At 43.8% G+C, this 18,756-nt stretch overlaps 1 protein-coding gene across 2 annotated transcripts in view; it reads right to left on the bottom strand.

Moving 5' to 3' along the window:
• Positions 1-18,756, bottom strand: part of LOC128688283 (uncharacterized bromodomain-containing protein 10) — a 311,849-nt gene that overhangs the window by 276,101 nt on the left and 16,992 nt on the right. For both annotated transcript variants that reach the window (XM_070086577.1, XM_070086576.1), the window contains one exon: positions 3,029-3,350. In XM_070086577.1, the coding sequence (XP_069942678.1) occupies positions 3,029-3,301 (273 nt within the window). In that variant the 5' untranslated portion in view covers positions 3,302-3,350. The remainder of the gene's footprint in view (positions 1-3,028; positions 3,351-18,756) is intronic.

The raw sequence follows: 18,756 nt of genomic DNA, 5'->3' as shown, positions 1-18,756 counted from the left end.
TACCAAACGTAGTTCATTAATTTTATTTCTTGCACTTCGACTGTTAGCATAAAATACCATCATATGTTTTTTCCTCTGCACATTTTTCCTATTCATCTTTGTTTTTACACAATTTCTGAAATTATCATTACCCAGAGTTACTCCATGACAGTTACTATTAAGATTCTTAATATCAGAGCATAAGTCAATATATCCATACTCATTATTAATCATTTCTAAACCCATACCTCTAACTAATCCTAGTTTAAAGTCCTAACAACCCCCTCAACTGAGTTAGCAAGAAAACCCACACCTGCCCTGGATAAGTGAACCCCATCCCTGGCATACATGTCATTTCGGCCATAGAAGTTGTCCCATCAAGATTGATGGACTGAACACATCGACTCAAGGTTGAGGGACTGATTACCTCATTCTCCTCCTGTTCAAGTTTCTCCTATGTATGGACTGATGAAGCCACTGTGTGGCGAAACGTTTCCTCAACAAGATACCCAAGAGTTGCACATGTGTCTAATTTATCAACATGTCGGTTCTCTGAACCATTCATCTATATCCATCCTGTAGTAAGGGGACCAAAACTGAGCAGCATAATCTAAATGAGGCCTCACTAGTGATGTATAGAGCCCACTAACAGAATAAACGCTACCCAGCTCTATACATCACTAGTGAGGCCTCATTTAGATTATGCTGCTCAGTTTTGGTCTCCTTACTACAGGATGGACATAGACTCATTAGAGAACATACAGAGAAGAATGACTAAAATGATTTACTGTGTAAGGAACCTCCCGTATGAAGACAGACTTAAAGCCTTATATCTCCACTCTCTGGAGAGGCGTAGAATGAGGGGAGATATCATTAAAGTGTATAAGTGGATGACAGGCATAAACAAGGGAGATATTAATAAAGCACTGAGGGTGTCAAACCAGGTAAGAACCAGAAATAATGGATATAAGTTGGATAAATTTAGATTTAGAAAGGACATAGATAAGTACTGGTTTTCTAACAGAGTTGTAGATGCGTGAAACAGTCTTCCCAGTGGGGTGATAGAGGCTAGAACCTTAGGTAGCTGTAAAGAGAGACTGGACAAATATATGAGTGGGAGGGGCTGGGTTTGATTGGTGTCATGGGGTACGGGAGTTATTTCTTGGGTAGCTTTAGGTAGAGGTCGTTTTGATAAGGACCTGCCTCGTATGGGCCAGTAGGCCTTCTGCAGTGTTCCTACATTCTTATGTTCTTATGTTACCCAAGCAATAAGAACATAAGAATGGAGCAACACTGCAGGAGGCCTACTGGCCCATACAAGGTAGGTCCTTATCAAAACCACCACTACCCAAAGCTACTCAAGAATTCACTCCCACACCCACGACACCAATCAAACTCATCCCCTCCCACTCATATATTTGTCCAATTTCTCTTTACAGCTAGCTAAGGTTCTAGCCTCGATCATAATAAGCTTTGATAATTCTATTTACTCACATGCAAGTCCCACTCAAATCCAACCCTTCTAACTCTTGTATTTATCCAACTTAAATTTGAAATTACCCAAGGTGGGAGATAAATTAGACACATGTGCAACTCTTGGGTATCTTTATTGAGGAAACGTTTTGCCACACAGTGGCTTCATCAGTCCATACAAAGGAGAATCTTGAAGAACAGGAGGAGAATGAGGTAATCAGTCATCATCCTTGAGTCGATGTGGTCAGTCCATCAATCTTGAATAGAATACGGCATAAGTGCAGAGGATCTTATAAACCGTAGGCAGGAGAGGTGCAGCAGATGTAGGTGGTGTCACATTTGTTCAATGTGGAAGTAGGTCGTGCCCAAGGGTTAGGCAAGCGAAGAATTCCCAAGTATTAAGATCCCAAGAAGTTGCAGTGTCTGACAGGATTGTAGATGAATGGTTCAGAGAACTGACACGTTGATAAATTAGACACATGTGCAACTCTTGGGTATCTTTATTGAGGAAACGTTTCACCACACAGTGGCTTCATCAGTCTATACAAAGGAGAAGCTTGAAGAACTTCTTGGGATCTTAATACCTGGGAATTTTTCGCTTGCCTAACCCTTGGGCACGACCTACTTCCACATTGAACAAATGTGACACCACCTACATCTGCTGCACCTCTCCTGCCTACGGTTTATAAGCTCCTCCGCACTTATGCCATATTCTATTCAAGATTGATGGACTGACCACATTGACTCAAGGCTGAGGGACTGATTAACTCATTCTCCTCCTGTTCTTCAAGATTCTCCTTTGTATGGACTGATGAAGCCACTGTGTAGCGAAACATTTCCTCAATAAAGATACCCAAGAGTTGCACATGTGTCTAATTTATCAGTGTGTCGGTTCTCTGAACCATTGATCTACAAGGTGGGAGAATTGAACCTGCCTTGCAAGGGCCAGTAGGCTTGCTGCAGTGCTGCTCCTTTCTTTTGTGTGGAGCATCAGTCATCTCTACATAACTCCACCTGCTGTGCATTCCTTGAGTGATGGTGAAATTGCTGAAATCGTGTTAAATACAAATAAGCATGTGATAAATGGTTTGGAAACTGACAGCTTGAAGAATTGAGACACTTATGCAACATATGGGAATCTTTATTGAAGAAACGTATCGCCACACAGTGGCTTCATCAGTCCAATACAAAGCAGGAAGGCGTAAGGAGAGGAGTTTCAGGTAATCAGTCCCTCAGCCTGGAATCGATGTGTTTAGTCCCTCACTCAACAAGAGTATTTGTCATATGGTAAAAAAAAAAAAAATGGTGTTCTATGCCTATCCTGCAAAATCCGCATCAGCATCCGAATCCAGCGGATGTCAAGATGTGACATATGTAATCCGCATCCAAATTGTACTGTAAGCAGATATCCGCATTTGCATCCGCAAAATAAGTAAGCAAGACATCCGAATACACATCCGCATCCGCCATATCTAAATTTTCACATCCGATACATCCCTAGTATACGTATATAAAATTATGCAAAATTAAAAGCAGATTGTAAATTGTTAAATCAGTGATAATGAAGCATGCTCACCTGTTTTATTTTCGCATTTTCTGTTGTGTTTGTCATAAGGGATTCATCACAAGATGGCCAAGTCCCAGTTGTTCGAATCGGTGGTGGAGCACAATTCTCCAATAACTCAGATACTACATCCTCATTTTTCTCTTTGGGTGAATTTGGCGATTCCTGACCATTTTGTTCTAAGTGTGGGGCTGCAAAAGCAGTTCTAGTGCACCCAGTACAGCTTTCATCCAATTCCTTTTCATCAGATGAATGATAATTTCTAGTAAGTTCAGAATTATCCATGGTGCACTGTCACTTTATGCATTGCAGCAAACACCAGGAGAACCCAGTTCTGAAATATAAAATTTATAAAGTACAGTATATTATGTAATTATTGCCTAAAACCTGTATATCCCAGTTCTAAAGCACAAGGTGTGGCACCCTGGTTCAGTGCCTACACATACACAAGCCTGTCATACCCCAATTAGCCCCCAGTAGACAGACTATGTGAGGTCCAGCTCCAAACAAGGCTACACTTGTATAACACCATCTATGACCTCTTCAAACATATTCCCTTCTTGCTCCCACCCTCTTATTGCAAACTATTATTATTATAATCAAAAAGAAGCGCTAAGCCACAAGGGCTATACAGCGCTGCAGGGCAGGAAGGAAGCGAGGGCATCAGGTGACAAAAGGGAGATGGATGAGTAATAGGTTACGGATAACAGCGGGGCAGTGGATGGTGAAAGGGTAAAGGGCAGCAAGAGACTGAGCTAGAAAGGGCTGACGGTAGTGCGAAAGGTATCATCATCAGAGTTTGTGGAGTAAATCAGTCGTTGTCAAGAAGTCAATGAGAGAGTCAGGATTAAAGGAGGGTCCATCAGCAAGAAGGGAAGGTAAAAAGAGAGCAGTAGAACGAAGATGACGCTGGAGGTAAATTCTGCGTGCTCGTTGATAGAGAGGGCAATCTAACAGAATGTGGCTAATCGATACTGGAACTTGACACTGCTCACAGAGAGGAACAGGGTGCCTCTCCACGAGATACCCATGAGTAAGACGGCCAGTAACCTATGCTCGGTTTAATGGAATGAAATTTGTTACCAAGCAGGGTTGACCAACATTGTTGCCAACGGGTGTGAAGGTGGGTAGCTATTGTAGCAAAATAGTCCAGAAATGGAACACCTCTATAGGAAATTGGTAGGTCATGTACTGCTGACCACGCAGCAGTGTCTGCCTGTTCATTGCCCTGTACGTCAACATGACCAGGGACCCAACAAAAAACAATATCTTTATGCTTGGTAGAGATATGGCGTAGCCAAAGTTGGATACGGAGAACTAGGCGGTGAGATGTATCAAATTTTCGTATAGCCTGTAGAACACTAAGGGAGTCTGAGACTACCACAAATGATGACACAGGCATAGATGCAATACGAATAAGAGCTGCAAGAATGGCATACAATTCAGCAGTAAAAATGCTAGCCGAAGATAGTAAATGCCCCCGCATGACACTGTCCGGAAACACTGCTGCGAATCTGATGCCGTCTGAAGACTTAGAGCCATCTGTGTACACAGCAATGGCATGAGAATGAGAGTGGAAGTGATCAAGAAAAAGAGAGCGGGAAGCCACCGTAGGCAGTTGGGCTTTCAAGCAAGGGAGTGAGAAAGAACAGACCCGAACAGCTGGAACTTCCCAGGGGGTTAGGGAAAAGTGAGATGCTACATGAACATATAAAGGTGGTAACTGAAGGGAAGACGAGCGAATGTAAGCGAAGAGAAAAGGGACAGAGCAAACAGGGGCGGCGAACAAATAAAGAATGTCTACTAATATCGGTGACCATTCTATAAATGGAAGGATTGTGGAGATCGTGAGAGCGTACATAGTAGCGAAGGCAATGGGCATCACGGCGATCAGACAAAGATGGAACATTCGCTTCTGCATAGAGGCTCTCAACAGGGGAAGAGCGAAAAGCCCCAAGGCATAAACGTAATCCTTGGTGATGGATGGAGTTAAGGCTAGAGAGAGTAGCAGGAGAGGCCGCTGAATAAATCTGGTCACCATAATCGAGTTTCGATAAAACAAGGGCTGAAAGTAGGCGAAGCAGAGTTCGACGATCAGCTCCCCAGGAAAGATGAGCAAGTGTTTTAAGAAGGTTTAGCCGGCTGTGACAAGTTGCCTTCAGAGAGGTAATGTGAGGTTTCCAGGACAACCTATTGTCAAAGAGAAGGCCTAGAAACCTGACTGTATCACGTTTGGGGATACGGGAGCCATAGAGATACAAAGGATGATCGGAGATGACAGAGCGTCTAGTGAAAGTAATTTGGCGAGTTTTGGTACTGGAAAATTTAAACCTATGCGTGGTGGCCCAAGTGGAAACACGGTCGACCGCATGCTGGAGAGAAACTGCAATGAGATGACAGTCAGCGCCTGCACAAGCATTAGTGAAGTCATCAACATAGAGTGATGACCAAATATTGGGTGGAAGAACAGAGGCCAAATCATTTATAGCAAGGAGAAAAAGTGTTGTGCTCAGAACACATCCCTGAGGGATGCCTTCAGCTTGGACGAAGTCCGGGGAAAGCACATTATTGACTCGAACACGAAGTGTCTGTCAGTTAAAAAGTTCTTAAGGAAGGATGGTAGATTGCCTCGGAGGCCTAAGGAATGGGCTTGGGCCAAAATATTATACCTCCAGGTTGTGTCATATGCTTTCTCAGGGTCAAAAAATATGGCAATAACTGAGTGATTATTCGCAAAGGCATTGCAAACATACGTATCTAAGCGTAGTAAGGGGTCTATGGTAGAACGGCCCTTACGAAAGCCATATTGACTAGCGGAGAGACTGTTGTGTGTCTCTAAATACCACATTAAACGTCGATTTACCAGACGTTCCATCACTTTGCAAACTGCACTAGTAAGAGCTATGGGACGATAGTGGGAAGCATCATGTCCTGTAGTACCCGGGTTGCGGAAAGGGAGAACAATGGCAGATTTCCACAGCTGGGGAAGAACTCCTTGTGCCCAAATAAGATTGAAGAGGTGTAAGAGGACTACAAGGGCTGACTGTTGTAAATGTTTTAACATACGAATATGAATGTCGTCAGGCCCAGCTGCTGATGATTGGCAAGCTGAGAGTGTTGCCTCCAGTTCCTGAAGTGTAAAAGGCACATTATACTGTTCTTCTCTGAGAGAAGAAAAGTCCAAGGGTACTAACTCTCTGGCAGACTTTGAGGAAAGAAACGAGGGGCATAGATGGAGCCCCCGGGAAATACGGACCAGATGAGTGCCAATTTCAACGGCAACGTCAAGAGGGTTTGCTACATCAATACCGGCGACCCGTAGAACAGGAGCCGGGTCAGGAGAGTATTTACCACTCAATTTCCTCACTTTTTTCCAGACTGCACTCATAGAGGAAGGAGAGGTGATGGTGGAAACATAGTCTCGCCAGCAAGTGTGTTTAGCATCATGAATGACACGGCGAGCGATCGCATGCTTCTGCTTAAAATCAAGAAGTCTCTCATTGGTTCTATTGTATCGGTACCTTCCCCATGCAACGAGTTTCAAACGTACTGCACAAGCACAAGCAGGAGACCAAGGCACGCACTTCTGAGAATGCCTGCCTGAGGTTTGGAGTATAGAATGAGAAGTTGCGGTATAAACTGACGTAAAGAAGAGGTGTAGGAGCTCATCAATGGAGGATGAAGAAGGAACCTCACTAAAAGCAGTGAGTTGCGAGTAAAGGTCCCAATTTGCCCGATCAAATTGCCAGCGAGGGCTACGGAAAGGTGGTGAATATGAAGGAGAAGTAAGAATGATTGGAAAATGATTGCTGTCATGTAAGTCCTGTAGAACAGACCAGGTGAAGTCTAGTGCAGTGAAGGAAGACCAGACCGAGAGATCGATGCAAGAGAGAGTATGAGTACGAGGATCAAAATGGGTGGGAGTACCCGTATTTAAAACATGGAGGGGGTGAGAGGCGAGAAAAGCTTCCAACTGGATGCCACGTGAGTCACAATGAGACCCCCCCCCAGAGGAAATGGTGGGCATTAAAATCACCAAGTAACAGAAGTGGTGGTGGTAAGGATGAAACTAGAAAGGCAAAATCTGGGATACAAAATGCTCGAGAAGGAGAGAGATATAAAGAAAATACAGTGGACCCCCGCATAACGATCACCTCCGAATGCGACCAATTATGTAAGTGTATTTATGTAAGTGCGTTTGTACGTGTATGTTTGGGGGTCTGAAATGGACTAATCTACTTCACAATATTCCTTATGGGAACAAATTCGGTCAGTACTGGCACCTGAACATACTTCTGGAGTGAAAAAATAACATTAACCGGGGGTCCACTGTATAGTAAACCACTTATTCAAGTGGATACGGGTTGCAGTGTAATGCAGCGAGGTGTGGACAAATAGTTGACAGTACAGAATATCATTGTGTAGAAGAAGGGCACTTTCATTAAAGGTCCTATCTGAGAAAGGATCCGAAGAATACAATAAATTATAGCCTGAGACAGGTTGGAAAACAGCCGAGTGTAATTTTGGTTCTTGTAAGCAAGCACCAACAGGGAAAAACCTGGAAAGCAACATCTGAAACTCACCCTGATTACCCCCGAGGCTGCGGATATTCCACTGTAAATAGGCCTTGATTGGCAATGAAGAAAATACCAGGAATCCGTAGGGAAGGGCACCTACGGACTAGAGGGGTTAGAAAAGTCAACGTGTGGTGGCATTGGAAGATGTTCAAGCAGCGAAGGAATGGAGCGTTGCGAAGAATGGAGCTGTGAAGATGGAGGAGAGGGAAGAGAAGGAACAGGAGGTGAATCAGTGTCCATTAAAGGTTTAGTTTCTGTAATATATTCTGAAATGGCTTCAAGTGTTTCTGAATTCAAAGATGTATGGGAGACCATATTGGAGGTAGATGGAGGAGGGTGAGTAAAGATTGGGACAGTAATGGACTGTACCAAAGTAGAGGGGGACGAAAGAGTGTAGGGGACTGGAGATGAAGTGTGGAGGGGGGGGGCAGAAGAGGCAGAAACCTGGGAGGTGGCAGAAGAGGGAGAAACTTGGGAGGGGACAGGGGTAGAAGGCATAGTACGAGGAGGAGGGTGAACCTCCACACTTGTAATAGAGCCAGAGAGGGGAAGAACTAGGCACAGAGACTGGAAAGGTAAAGTGTGGAGGTGGAAGGGAAGGAAGGGGCAAAGAAGATTTGAGCAATGTGGATTTTTTGGACTTCTGAGAGTAGAGGGGCGATTGGTATAAGGTGTCATACGAGGTCTTGTCGATACTGGGGCTTGTGAGGAAGGACGCGAAGATGTGAGAACAGACTGAGTTGTAGTCAGGATGTCAGAGCCAAGGACAGCAAAAGGATTAGATGCCGGAGTGGCTATGGGAGGGGTAACAACAGAGGAGGCTGCAGAAGATGGGACCCCAGAAGTGGGGGGATGTTTTGAAACACGAGAATAAGAAACACGGGGTAGTCTTCCTTGGAGGCGGAGATGAGTAACTGCCATAGCATAAGGGAGATTTTCTGCCTCTTTGAGGAAACGGATTTCATGCTCATTTAAGTAGACCTGGCAACGGCGGGAGTACGAAGGGTGAGCTTCATTACAATTAAGGCAAGATGGAGGTTGACTGCAAGATGCATTAGAATGGTCGTCGGCACCACAGACTGGGCATTTGGCTATAGATCTGCATTATTTCGCTGGGTGACCAAAACGCCAGCAATTTCTACACTGTTGCGGTGTAGGGATCACCTTTCAAAGTTGTAACCTATGTCCCGCGACATAAACAGAGGACGGGAGTTCTCGGCTGTCGAAAGTTAATCAAGCCACATTGCAAGGGTAACGTCTCCGCCCACAGGCAGGAAGGACATAAGTGTCGACTTTGAGGATTGGGAGATCCTGGAGTTCCAGCTGTTCAAGAATGTCATTGCCACATGACTGGAAATTCTGTTGGACTATGGTATGGGGCAGAATGACAGTACCACTACAAGAATTGAGAGAAAGATGTTTTTCAATAGTGATAGGAGTAGTATCGATATTTGAAAGGAGAGAAAGATCATGAGCTTGGGTAGCATTCTGGACAGTGATGATGCACGTACCGCTCTTGAGAGCATGAAATGAAATATCTCTACCAACATGACGCAGGAGCGCTTTGCCAATACTATGGTCAGAAAGATAGGCAGAAGAAGTCGGTCTTAAAGAATTTAGTCCATTGTGTGGTCCGAAACTGAGCGTGGAGAGGGAGTGCATGATGTGTCGGTCTTTTCCGAGTAGAATGGGAAGGTAACGAAGGAACATCATCAGGAGATTGACGTTTACGTTTAGGAGTAGGACTGGAGTTGGTCCGTCGTGAAACGGGCTGGCGATTCGAAAATTGCCATACCGTAGAGGGAGAGGCTGGAAGCATAGTCAAAGGAGAGCGAAGGTCAGACAAATCGAAGGAGTCAGTCAAAGCCCCGGTACCTGAAGCGGGTGAGGAAACAGCACCAGCAAGAGGTACAGGGGCATCAGGAGTGTCCGAAGAGTGGTCTAAAAACAAGGCAGGGTCAGAATGGGGTGCGGTATCAAGAAGGGGCCCGGGGGTAGTGGGTTCATGGATTGGGTTCTCCATGGTTAGGTTACTCCTTTGCTTTTTGTTTTTAAGAAAAAAAAAGAATGAAGAAAAGAAAATAAAAATAAAAAAAGAATAAAAAAGGGGGGAGCGGGGAGGAATAGTTCCCAGGAGGAATGAAAGGGCCGGAAATCTCCCTCCGCGCCCAAGAGGACCTCAGCACCGCTAGTAGCGCAGATGCAGCATGGAACCCGTGCCATACCCTACCCTTCATGCCAGTAAACCAGCAATCCGGGATAGCAACCTCACATCTGCTGAGCTACCTCGGTGGACAAAAGAGAGGGCGGCCGGATATCCGCCACAAAGTATACCTCCTTCAGCCGCCATCCCCAGAATCCGAAAGGTGGCTTCCAGAGATACACCCGTCCCCCGAAAGACACCCAAAGCTACACTCTGGGATACCGGAGAGGGATCAGGACATCCCCAGGCGATCCAGATTCCACGGCAAACTACGCCACCACCAAGAACCTCAACGGAATGGGATGGACCCCGGTATCCTTTCCTCTACCTAAGAACTAGCGCGCCTGTGGGAGAAATCCCAAAGGCCAAAAAGAGGAAGGGCAAAAGGGAGGGGTGGGGGAGGAGGAGGAGGAGGAGGAGGAAAGGAAAACGGGGAGGATGGGGAGGATGTGATAGGGAAGGGAGGATTGGGGGGTAATTAGGTTCGGTCTGAGGAAGGAAACCGACAGGTCTAATTCCTCAGACCAAGAGCCTCTTCACCACAACAAGGAGCCCCCCTTGAAGAGGTCTTATTGCAAAAACAAATAAAACAAATTGACTAAAACTGCAGGTGAATATATCAACTCCTAACTTCTACCAGACAATGTTTAGCAAGAGAAACTAGAAACCCAATATGACTTGACTACCTTCCTACCTTGCCATAGAAGTCTGGAGGGCCTGCAACACCCACAACTCCTACTAGCTATGTCTTCCCCTCACCTGCATCTACCTACAAATAGCCACAGACCTGCCCCCTCCCCCAAAGGCCTGTGTTGTTAGGCCTTAACCTAAAAAATAAAAATAATTTTCTTCTTTTTTAGTGTAATTCTCTTACCTAGCCCCAGATATTCACGGGGTGTGCAGTGCACTTGTTGGCAATGGTGTCATCCCCTTGTCTACCCATGCTACTTGCCTAGACCAGTCATGATACTTCTCTACAACTGTAATCATATACCTTTCAAAAACACTCAGCAGCTGGCACTTTCTCTCGCACTTAAAATGTTCCTCTCACAAAGACTACTGTTACCTTATCTCCCATTCCATACTCACCCCAAGAGGATCTTTTCCTTCCATAATTCATTCACATTATATTTATACAGGCAAAGAAACATACTAACATTATTAACTTTGTTAAGTAACTTAATCAAGCATTCTTCACAGACAAACCTGCAGGCTATAACACTAAGTATGTATTTAGAATAAACACATTATATAATCTTCAAAATTCTAGGTTAACCTCAACTTAATTGCACTTGAGGCTGCCTTAATTTTTTGTATAAGTGTTGGGAGATGTGAATCTTTGCCATCAAATTCTAATTTTAACTTGACTTACAAGATTTCTGAAGAAACACTTGTGACCCTGTCAAGGACATATACAAATTGTAACAATTTATCTGAAACTATCTTAATAACAAATAAATCTCTGGTTATTGCAAATTAAAATTTCATACAATTAGCATACTTCTTCCATATCCAAAGGATAGGTTGGCATTCACTTGCACAGGTTACCTTCATACTCATCACAAATTACCCACTTAAAAACATAAAAAATGATAAACGGTACCACATCAATAAGGAATATCAGATGAAATCTTTATAAACGAAGAAAAAATCTTAGACACTAATGTTGGTTTTCATCAACTGTAATGGGTACTATCAATTAAATAAAAAAAACATACTGCAGCATGCAAACATGTTTAAAGCATCTAAAAGGTTCTGACATAAATTATTACTCTATTATCATTACTATTTCTCTAATGCATTAATTATCTGGTTCTCATAAGCATTTCTCTTGGAATTTCTAAAGTCTGACATAGTATTTGGAAAAAAAAAAAAGCGGTAGTCTCTGCATAGAGCATAGACTTCTTTATTATCTGAGATGTTCTGCATAACTAACTTTCCATATATACAATTCTCATCACTGTTATCTGGTGGCTAAAGTTCTCGCTTCACACGGCGAGGGTCTGGGTTCGATTCCCAGCCAGAGTAGAAACATTGGGCATGTCTTTTTCCACCTGTTGTCTATGTTCCCCATCAGTAAAATGGGTACCTGGGTGTTAGTCGACTGGTGTGGGTCGCATCCTGGGACACTTCACTGACCTAATTTGCCCGAGATGCTGAGCATAACAAGGGGCATTCTATATAGTAGTATGTCATTGTTGTCAGCTAGGCCTGTATACCATGTACATGTACTTGTAGTAAATATATTATTATTATTATATTTTGTATAAACATTGTTAATGAGGAGCTGATCAAATTATCGACTTGGATGACAGCCAATAAACTTACGCTTAACACTGACAAAACCTACTATATTATGTTTGGTAGCAGAGCAGGAGATGCGCAAATTAACATTAAGATCGACAACACTCTAATTGCTAGGCATAATGAGGGCAAATTCCTAGGCCTATACCTCGACAACAACCTGAACTTCAGCACCCATATCCAACACATAACCAAAAAAGTATCCAAAATGGTTGGGATCCTCTCCAAGATACGATACTACGTGCCGCAAAATGCCCTTCTCACACTATACCATTCACTTATATATCCATACCTCACCTATGCTATCTGTGCTTGGGGTTCAACTGCAGCAACACACCTAAAGCCAATAATAACCCAACAAAAAGCCGCAGTAAGAATAATCACTAAATCCCATCCTTGGCAACACCCCCCCCCCACTCTTCATAGATCTAAACTTACTCCCTGTTCAGTACATCCACACTTACTACTGTGCAATCTACATCTACAGGACCTTAAATTCCAATATCAACCTTGACCTAAAACGCTTTCTTGATAGTTGCGACAGAACCCACAGGCACAACACCAGACACAAACATCTCTATGACATTCCCCGTGTCCGACTAAACCTTTACAAAAATTCAATGTATGTCCAAGGCCCTAAAATCTGGAACACCCTACCTGAAAATTCTAAAACTGCAGACACATTCATCACCTTCAAAACTACCATCAGAAAACATCTTATCTCCCTGATACACCCTGTCAACTAATTACACGAATACCACCTGGTGGTTAACACTTACACTCACTCACCCATTTGACCATAAACAGAAATATCAATCTCAATCTCAAAATAATGAATCTTAACTAGTCATAAGTTGGCCTGTGATACTTCAATACTGAAACTATGTATAGTGCCAAAACAAAAGCATTCACATTGTTAAACTCACAAACTAGTATTTAGTCACTTAGCCATAATACCAACTAACCTCATAATTTTGTAATATTTTAAACTTAAGATTTAATTTAAGTCTGCCCGAAATGCCTAGCCATGCTAGGTGTTCTAGTGGTACACTCTGTAATTATTATTTTACTACATGTAAACCACACAATAACCAAATTCTGTAAACTCAGCATTGTAATCCTTATAGAGAATAAATTTTGAATTTTAATTTGAATTTGAATTTGGTCGTGGACCGGGCCGCTGGGGGAGGAGGAGGGGTGTATCCCCAGAATACCCTCCAGGTAGACTAATGTATAAAGCAATTTTGGTCCATGTTACCAATACAGTGGACCCCCGCATAACGATTACCTCCGAATGTGACCAATTATGTAAGTGTATTTATGTAAGTGCATTTGTACGTGTATGTTTGGGGGTCTGAAATGGACTAATCTACTTCACAATACTATTTCTTATGGGAACAAATTCGGTCAGTACTGGCACCTGAACATACTTCTGGAGTGAAAAAATATCGTTAACCAGGGGTCCACTGTACTATGAATATGAAATATCATATACATAGAGCAAGTTATACTAGTGGGCCAGATATTTACATTCAAATTTAAGTTTTAAAGAGGTAGTCTACCTGCTTATTTGTCATTAAGTAATACCATTGTAAACATGAGCCTACACCTTATTCTCATTTTCAGCAACTCCCATTTTCTTTGAATTTGTTGTGTTATTTTACAGATTAAATTTGTATTTAGAAATTGAATTATTAAACTGTTACAATACTAATTACAGAGGGGGCCACTAGAACACCTAGCATGGCTAGGCATTTCGGGCAAACTTAGATTAATTCTTAACCCTAAATTACTAAAAATTGTGGAGTAAGTTGACTAAATACTAGTTTGTGAGTTTAGCTATGTGAATGCTTTTGTTATGGCACAATACATAGTTTCTATATTGGAGTATCACAAGAAAACTTGTGACTAGTTAGGAATCATTATTTTAAGATAAGATACGTATTTCTGTCAAATGGGTGAGTGAGTGAAAGTGTAAGTGTGAAGCACCAGGTGATTTTTATGTAGTTAGTTGACGGGGTGTAAAAGATAGTACCTATTAACTTACTAGACTATAACCCAAATAATTTTTCTTATAATCATGTATTCCCACAAGGGAGGTTCCTTGACGCTGGTGAGGGGCTCCTGATCTAGGGAATTGGATGTGTGCTCCAGTTCCCTAAATTAAGTCTGAATACCTTCCATGCCCCCCCCCCCACAGGCACTGTATACTCCTACGAGTTTAGCACTCCCCATGATTATAATAATAATGTATTATTATTATTATTATAATCAAAAAGAAGCGCTAAGCCACAAGGGCTATACAGCGCTGCAGGGTAGGGAAGGAAGCGAGGGTATTGGATGGTAGAAGGGAGGAGGGATGATCAGTAGGTTACAGAAAACAGCTGGGCAAGGGATAGTATGGGGGTAGAGGGTAGCAAGAGATTGAAGTAGAAAGGGCTGAAGGTATCAGAATTTGTGAAGTAAGTCAGTTGTTGTCAAAAAGTCAATGAGTGTGTCTGGATGAAAGGTGGGTCCATCAGCGAGAAGGGAAGGTAAAGAGAGAGCAGCAGAGCGAAGACGACGATGGAGGTAAATTCTGCGTGCTCGTTGATAAAGTGGGCAGTCCAACAGAATGTGGCTGACTGATAATGGAACTTGGCAATTCTCACAGAGAGGAGCAGGGTGCCTCTCCATGAGATATCCATGAGTAAGACGAGTATAGCCAATGCAAAGAAGGGAGAGAGTAGTCTCCCAACCTCGACACTGGTGATAAGAAGACGGCCAGTAACCTATACTCGGTTTAATAGATTGAAGTTTGTTGCCGAGCATAGTAGACCAACGTTGTTGCCAACGGGTGTGAAGTTGGGAAGATATTGCAGCAAAATAGTCGGTAAATGGAATACCTCTACATGAAACTGGTAGGTCATGTACTGCTGACCGCGCAGCAGTGTCTGCCTGTTCATTGCCCTGTATGTCAACATGACCAGGGACCCAACAAAAAACAATATCTTTATGCTTGGTAAAGATGCGGCGTAGCCAAAGTTGGATACGGAGGACTAAGGGGTGAGGTGTATCAAATTTCTGTATAGCCTGTAAAGCACTAAGGGAGTCTGAGACAACCACAAATGATGACACAGGCATAGATGCAATACGGATAAGTGCTGTAAGGATGGCATACAATTCAGCAGTAAAAATACTAGCCGAAGATAGTAAATGCCCTTGTACGACGCTGTCCGGAAACACTGCTGCGAATCCTACGCCGTCAGAAGACTTAGAGCCATCTGTGTACACAGCAATGGCATGAGAATGAGAGTGAAAGTGGTCAAGAAAATGAGAGCGGGAAGCGACCGTAGACAGTTGGGCTTTCGAGCAAGGGAGAGAGAAAGAACAGACTCGAACAGCTGGAACTTCCAAGGGGGGTAGGGAAAAGTGAGATGCTACATGTACATAGAAAGGTGGTAATTGAAGAGAACACAAGAGCGAATCAAGGCGAAGAGAGAAGGGACGGAGTAAACAGGGGCGGCGAACAAATAAAGAATGTCTACTAATATCAGTGACCATTCTATAAATGGAAGGATTGCGGAGATCATGAGAGCGTACATAGTAGCGAAGGCAATGGGCATCACGGCGATCGGATAAGGATGGAACGTTCACTTCTGCATAGAGGCTCTCGACAGGGGAAGAGCGAAAAGCACCAAAGCATAAACGTAATCCTTGGTGATGAATGGGGTTAAGGCTAGAGAGAGTAGCAGGAGATGCCGCTGAATAGATCTGGTCACCATAATCAAGTTTCGATAAGATAAGGGTGGAATGTAGGCGAAGGAGGGTTCGACGATCAGCTCTCCATGAAAGATGAGCAAGGGTTTTAAGGAGGTTCAGCCGGCTGTGGCAAGTTGCCTTCAGAGAGGTAATGTGAGGTTTCCAGGATAACCTACGATCAAAGAGGAGGCCCAGAAACTTGACTGTATCACGTTCAGGGATACGGGAGCCATAGAGGTACAAAGGATGATCGGAGATGACAGAGCGTCTAGTGAAAGTAATTTGGTGGGTTTTAGTGCTGGAAAATTTAAACCCACGTGTGGTGGCCCAATTGGAAACACGGTCGACTGCATGCTGGAGAGAAACTATAATAAGGTAACAGTCAGCGCCTGCACAGGCAATAGCGAAGTCATCAACATAGAGTGATGACCAAATATTTGATGGAAGACTAGAGGCCAAATCATTAATAGCAAGGAGAAAAAGTGTTGTGCTCAGAACACATCCCTGGGGGACACCTTCAGCTTGGATAAAGTCCGGGGAGAGCACATTATTAACCCAAACACGGAAATGCCTGTCAGTTAAAAAGTTCTTAAGGAAGGATGGTAGATTGCCTCGAAGGCCTAAGGAGTGGGCTTGGGCTAAAATATTATACCTCCAAGTTGTGTCATATGCCTTCTCAAGGTCAAAAAATATGGCAATAACTGAGTGGTTATTCGCAAAGGCATTACGAACATACGTATCCAAGCGTAGTAAGGGGTCTATGGTAAAACGTCCCTTACGAAAGCCATATTGACGAGTGGAGAGACTGTCGTGTGTCTCTAAATACCACACTAAACGTCTATTTACTAGGCGTTCCATCACTTTGCAAACTGCACTGGTAAGAGCAATGGGATGATAGTGGGAGGTTTCATGTTCCATAGTGCCTGGTTTGCGGAAAGGGAGAACAATGGCGGATTTCCACAGCTGTGGAAGAACTCCTATGACCAAATAAGACTGTAAAGGCGTAATAGGACTGCAAGGGCTGACTGATGTAAATGTTGTAGCATACGAATATGAATGTCGTCGGGCCCAGCTGCCGATGATCGGCAAGCTGAGAGTGTTGCCTCCAGTTCTTGAAGTGTAAAAGGCACATTATACTGTTCTTCTCTGAGAGAAGAAAAGTCCAAGGGTGCTAACTCTCTGGCAGACTTTGAGGAAAGAAATTAGGGGCATAGATGGAGTCCCTGAGAAATACGGACCAGATGATTGCCAATTTCATTGGCAACATCTAGTGGGTTTGCTATATCAACACCGGCAACCCGCAGAACAGGAGCCGGGTCAGGAGAATATTTACCACTCAGTTTTCGTACTTTTTTCCAGACTGCACTCATAGAGGAAGCAGAGGTGATGGTGGAGACATAATCTCGCCAGCAAGTGCTTTTAGCGTCACGGATGACACGGCGAGCGATCGCACGCTTCTGCTTAAATTCAAGAAGTCTCTCTGTGGTTCTATTGTACCGGTACCTGCTCCATGCAGCGCGTTTCAAACGTACTGCACGAGCACAAGCAGGAGACCACCAAGGCACGCATTTCTGAGAATGCCTGCCCGAAGTTTGGGGTATAAAATGAGAAGCTGCGGTTAAAACGGAGGACGAGAAGAGGTGTAAAAGCTCATCGATGGAGGACGAAGAAGGAACCTCTCTAAAAACAGTTAGGTGTGAGTAAAGGTTCCAATTTGCCTGATCAAATTGCCAGCGTGGGATGCGAAGAGGTGGTGAATATGAAGGGGAAGTAAGAATGATTGGGAAATGATCGCTGTCATGTAAGTCCGGAAGAACAGACCAAGTGAAGTCGAATACGGCGGAGGAAGAGCAGACTGAGAGATCGATGCAAGAAAGAGTGTGAGTCCGAGGATCGAAATGGGTGTGAGTACCTGTATTTAAAACATGAAGGGGGTGGGTGGCAAGAAAAGCCTCTAACTGAATGCCACGGGAATCACAGTGAGACCCCCCCCCAGAGGAAATGGTGGGCATTAAAATCACCAAGTAACAGAATCGGTGGTGGTAATGACGAAACAAGAAAGGCAATATCTGGAATAGATAATGCCCGAGAAGGAGAGAGATATAAAGAACAGAGCGTATACCACCTATGCAAGTGGATACAGGCTGCTGTGTAATGCAGCGAAGTACGAACAAATAACTGATGGTACGGAATATCAGTGCGTAGAAGAAGGGCACTTTCATTAAAGGTCCCATCAGGAAAAGGATCTGAAGAATACAATAAATTATAGCCTGAGATGGGAGAGATAACAGCAGAGTTTAATTTTGGTTCCTGTAAGCAAACACCAACAGGGGAAAACTGGGAGAGTAACATCTGAAGCTCACCCCGATTACCCCTGAGGCCGCGTATATTCCACTGTAAATAGGCCATGATTGGCAATGATAAAGATACCTGAAATCCGCAGGTAAGGGTTCCTACGGACTAGAGGGGTTAGAAAAGTCCACATGCGGAGGCAGTGGAAAACGTTCAAGCAGCGAAGGAATGGTGCGCTGTGAAGAAAGGAGTTGCGCAGATGGAGTAGAGGAGAGAGAAGGAGTGGAGGGTGGATCAGTGTCCATTGATGGTTTGGTTTCTGCAATATATTCAGAGATTGCTTCAAGTGTTTCAGAATTCAAAGACGTCGTATGGGAGACAATATTGGAAATGGTAGGGGGAGGATGAGTAAAGATTGGAACTGTAATGGACTGTACCAAGGTAGGGGGGGACGGAAGGGTGGAGGGAACTGGAGAAGAGTGGAAGGGGACAGAAGAGGCAGAAACCTGGGAGGTGGCCGAAGAGGAAGAAACTTGGGAGGGAACAGGGGAGGAAGGTACAGTACGAGGAGGAGGGTGAACCTCTACACTTGTAACAGAGCCAGTGAGAGGGGGAGAACCAGG

The sequence above is a fragment of the Cherax quadricarinatus genome, chromosome 19, assembly GCF_038502225.1.
Source record: "Cherax quadricarinatus isolate ZL_2023a chromosome 19, ASM3850222v1, whole genome shotgun sequence".
Lineage (NCBI taxonomy): Eukaryota > Metazoa > Arthropoda > Malacostraca > Decapoda > Parastacidae > Cherax > Cherax quadricarinatus.
This window is presented reverse-complemented; position numbering and strand designations above follow the sequence as displayed.